Genomic DNA, 1,806 nt, shown 5'->3' with positions numbered 1-1,806 from the left:
ATGCAACGTAGTGCATCCCAGTCCGGCCTATATTTCATTTTGATAGGAAACGTGAGTGATTCGTCTGAGTGGATTGCTCCCCAAGCTTCCTTCTGACGAGTCGTTGGTCAGATACCGTGGAAATGCAAATGGCAAGATCTCAAGGACTTGGTGCGCGAGTACAGCATGGCAGTCGAGCACGTTGAGATCTATGTCACCCCGGACGGTCGCTCGAGGGGATTCGGCTATGTTCGTGTAAAGGGAAGGGAGGAGGCGATGAAGGTTCTCCGTAAGTCGATCATCCTCTAAAGATTCCAGGGTGTCGTTTCCAACTCCATGTCCCCATCACAGAACTCGATGGCCGCGAGTGGGAAGGTCGTGCGTTGATAACCATGTTGGGCAACGAGCATGATGTTTGTCCTACTGGCGCTGGCCGGAAGCTCAACGAGGAGCCAGCGACTTCGAGGATGTCCACCCCGCCCTTGTTGGAGCAACTCTCGCCTCCACCTTATGGTCCCCCTCATAGCCAGCCGTATCCCCAGATGCAGCCATTTCCTCAGGCGCAGCCGTATCTCCAAGCTGTTGGATGCGGGGCATGGGCGACGTTCCAAGACGTCTATCAGACACCGCCGACCCCTCAACCCACCTTTCACGACGAGAGTCTATACGGCGGAAACTTCATGCCCACCCTGCATCATTCGTTTCAAGTCGGACCGGCCATGGCCGAGTACTATAACCCGCCGTTTTACGGGTCGATCTTCCGATACGACTGCCCGCCAGCGCCGCCGCCGCCGCCTCCTGGGCCTCCAGGCACATTTCCCGTCCACATCGATCATTCGAAGCCTTGGGTGCCACCCACCCCCCACACCGTCACACCAATATCCGGCGGACTGCCAATCAACCTCGCTCATGGGGCAGTTGTGACTGAGCCTCGCGGCATCCACGTGAGGAACCTGAAGTATGACGTCACGTGGAGGGAGCTGCGCGACCACCTCGCTGAAGCCGGCACCATCGTGCGCTGCGAAGTTCCCAAAGGCTCCAACGGGAAGGGGAAGGGTTACGGGACCGTGTTGTTCAAGACACAGCAGGAGGCGGAGCGTTGCCTGGAGCTGTTCAAGGGTTCCACTCTGAAGGGCCGCGAGATTGTCATGCGTCGTGACAAATATGCCACCCGGAAACAGGCGGTGGACAGTGAACAAGGGGTATAGGACCGTGACCATCCTCGATGCGATGGCGTAGTTGTAGGTAGGACACCTCTTCAGCTGCTTAACCCCGAGAGGTACAGCTGCTGATACACCGGTGCATATTAGGTTAGTAAATGGCCTTTGGTGTCGGCCGGGGGGTTATCTGTGGTATCTGCGGTATCTGTTTGACCGGCCAAAGGTTGCTTGGAGTTTCTTTTTGATGTCGTTTGCTCCAAATATATCTATTATTGAGCTGTCTATATGTTTCTCTTAGCTTATTTAATCGTGGGGTTGCGGGTTCTTACTAGAATTGTTCCGTTATGCACTCGTTGACGCGGTTGTGTTGTGAAATAGTGTGGATCTCCGGCATTAGGGTTATCAAATGATTGGCCTTGTTCACTTCAACTCCATGTTTCCTTTCTTTTTTCTTTTTCACTTCCGGTTAATGAGGGTTCAGTTCCGCTAAAGAGCTTCTTTCCTACCGGGTTTGGGTGCTGTCTTGCGGAACCACTCGTCTGTATAGTAGGTACTGATCTGACAGCACCCGCCCCACCGCCGAGACATCATCCGCGATCCAAGATCCGAATCATATGATCTGAGACATCCGATTTAAACTCCGCATGATCGACGCCGCAAGATGATG

General features: G+C 54.2%; 1 protein-coding gene across 1 annotated transcript; it reads left to right on the top strand.

Moving 5' to 3' along the window:
- BZA05DRAFT_441687 (uncharacterized protein) lies at window positions 1-1,187 on the top strand (the record flags this gene model as incomplete). Its single annotated transcript, XM_051486691.1, has 3 exons — window positions 1-51; window positions 112-268; window positions 331-1,187. 3 exons carry the CDS (start codon window positions 1-3, stop codon window positions 1,185-1,187), a joined length of 1,065 nt encoding a protein of 354 aa, XP_051343027.1.
- Window positions 1,188-1,806: the final 619 nt, after the last annotated feature.

Source organism: Tricharina praecox, assembly GCF_024521635.1.
Source record: "Tricharina praecox strain CBS 144465 chromosome Unknown BZA05scaffold_3, whole genome shotgun sequence".
Lineage (NCBI taxonomy): Eukaryota > Fungi > Ascomycota > Pezizomycetes > Pezizales > Pyronemataceae > Tricharina > Tricharina praecox.
The sequence above is the reverse complement of the archived record's forward strand: the minus strand, read 5'-3'. Positions and strand labels throughout refer to the sequence as shown.